The sequence below is a fragment of the Penaeus chinensis genome, chromosome 24 (assembly GCF_019202785.1).
Source record: "Penaeus chinensis breed Huanghai No. 1 chromosome 24, ASM1920278v2, whole genome shotgun sequence".
Classification (NCBI taxonomy): domain Eukaryota; kingdom Metazoa; phylum Arthropoda; class Malacostraca; order Decapoda; family Penaeidae; genus Penaeus; species Penaeus chinensis.
Window position 1 is genome coordinate 32,064,223 of NC_061842.1, and position 2,500 is coordinate 32,066,722.

Sequence of the window (2,500 nt, forward strand, 5' to 3'; positions counted from 1 at the left end):
TCTTTATTATCATTTCAATTAACAATTACCTTTCTTGTTTCTACACAGCCTCTCCTGTCTTACTCGCTGGCCAGTGATTCCTCCAGCATTATTCCGCAGGAAAGCTTCTCCTCTAGACTCCTGCTGGAGGACCGATGGATTCCGCCGTTCCTTCCGAGGAGAAGCGCCTCCGCCTTTGTCAAGACTCGGGAGAAGAGGGGCTTTACCATCGTGGACGAGTGCTGCAGGTAAATTGCAATCTCTTAATCTCAAAACCACGTGTTAACACATTTTTTTTCAAAAGACTGAATATTACAAATTACGTTTTTTTTCTTTTCTTTTTTCATGGAAAGGTGCTAATTTTGTTAACTGATCATCCGAGTCATAAGGTGATATTCCTATATGAGAGAGTATCAAGTATAGTGACAGTTTTATACCCTGCTTTGATAATCTAGAATTTGGTGAAGGATATTTCTCGCTATTATGTGTCCTTGACTAAATGCAGTGTCCACTAGGGTGTTTCAATAATTGTTGATTTTCTAAAATTTGCTCGAATCCCGGGGGCAAGTTAAGAAATAGGCGCCTATGAATTTTCTGAGTTTGGACATGTATTTTTTATTAAAATCAAAGAATAAAATTATGATTTAGACACCGCTTCGAACGCCAAATAACGCCTCGTTTTCTGTTGTCGGTATACCTATTTGTTTTTTAAAATACCTCAATATTATAATTAGCTTTAATATTTTTGCATCAAAATTATTTATATTATAAATTGATATTTTATAGAGTTCTTTAATTGCCATAAGACTATTTTTTCAATTAGAAGGCTTGACTTCTCTTTACTTTGTGTTCTCTCCCACCGAATCGGGCTTGGGTCGCCGAGAGCATGCTTTGGCTCTCGGACTTCTCACTTTGCTTAAATGATTAAAAGTAACATATTCTATTTAACAAGAGGCTATAAAAGGAAAGGATTCTAGTAATGATTTTATTTGGAACATTATATATTGCATACAATATAATTTTCATTCTACTCCATTGTTTACATTGCCATATCTCCGACTGCGCCGTTCTCTAGTTTCTGTTAAAACAATTCTGTTTATGTCTTCACATTTTTTCATGTCTCCAATCAGTTTTTCACAGTTTTGATTATGGCCAGGTATTAATGTACTTTTGGGTTTCCACATATCGATTTCATGCATATCATAGGCCAAGTATGCAAACTTCATATCTGTGGTCAGATGTTGGGAAATTAAATCTTTCACACTCAGATTATACAGTTTTTCTGCAGTGAAATTGTGCTTCTCTTTATTTTTGAATAGGGCTGGTGTGTATGGCCATTTTTCACGAATTCCTCTTTTCAAGATCTTTGCAACTTCATCGACGTAATCATGATCAACAGCCAAGGGAAGAAGTGTACCATCTGCATTATACAGATGTCTGTTGATGGACGAGAAGTAGCTGCTACGAAAGCCAAGTTCACAGCCAATCCTGGCATACATCCTTGAAGTTTCAATAGCAGTTCTGAAAAGAGTCATTCCATTGCTGTTCACAGCAGAACGCCAACACATGAAATGAACTATTGCAAAATCAAAAATACTTCTGATTGTTCTTGGATTATTTTTCAGTGCTTTCAGACACTTTAAGGTGTTGTTCTTTATTCCAAGCTTGGATTTATTGGGCAAATCACCATCACAAACTCCTTCCAGCTTGGTCAGTATGGTGTCAATGGTCAGGCAGATGTGTAGGAGGGAACAAAAAAATCCCAGCCACCTGACACCAACTGGCAAAAGACATTTCTGCAATATCTTCACTGTTGCATATAAATGGGACTTATGCATTGTTGGTCTGCTTCCATTTCAGTCTGTTAAATTCCCGTCTTTGCGCCTGATAATCAACACTTCCGAGTGATCCATTGCTTCCTTGTACTTTTGCATCATACCAATCTATATCTTCTTTGAGGATTTCTCGGGGTTGTTTCTTTGCCTTGAATGACACAATCACAGTTTTCGAGAATTTTGTCTTCAGTGTTACATTTCTGATGGAGTCGTAGTACTCTTTCTTTCTTTTTTTCTTTTTTCATATACGAAGGTGATATTGTCTTAATGCCGACTTTGCTATACAGCACAGCAATTTCCGCCTGCAACTTGGATAAAATCTGAGATTCCGTAATAGCCAAATTATTGCATGGCAAGCTATATTTTGAGCATCCTTTTAGTGTCTGGTTACCATGTCCTTTTAAGGCACAGTATCGAGCAAGAATGTCACTCTTCGTCAGTGGTCTAGGTGGCAAAACATCAATGGTACCAAACTCTTTCAGTATACGTGTATCGGCACTACGCAAACCACCACGTCGAAGTGCCATATTGCCACTGACGAGATCGTCACCACAATATAGGCGAGCGAGTAATGTGCATTATTAAGGTAGCACAAGTGACTGGGAATCTTTACGGAAGTTTGATTCTGCCATAATGTCGGATGAACCGAAATGCCCTTCCGTGGGTCATGCGGGTCACAGCCAGGC

At 38.4% G+C, this 2,500-nt stretch overlaps 1 protein-coding gene across 1 annotated transcript in view; it reads left to right on the forward strand.

Annotated features, from left to right (window-relative positions):
- Positions 1-2,500, forward strand: part of LOC125038073 — a 5,523-nt gene that overhangs the window by 2,005 nt on the left and 1,018 nt on the right. The window contains exon 3 of the mRNA XM_047631310.1: positions 49-227. Within this exon, the coding sequence (XP_047487266.1) occupies positions 49-227 (179 nt within the window). The remainder of the gene's footprint in view (positions 1-48; positions 228-2,500) is intronic.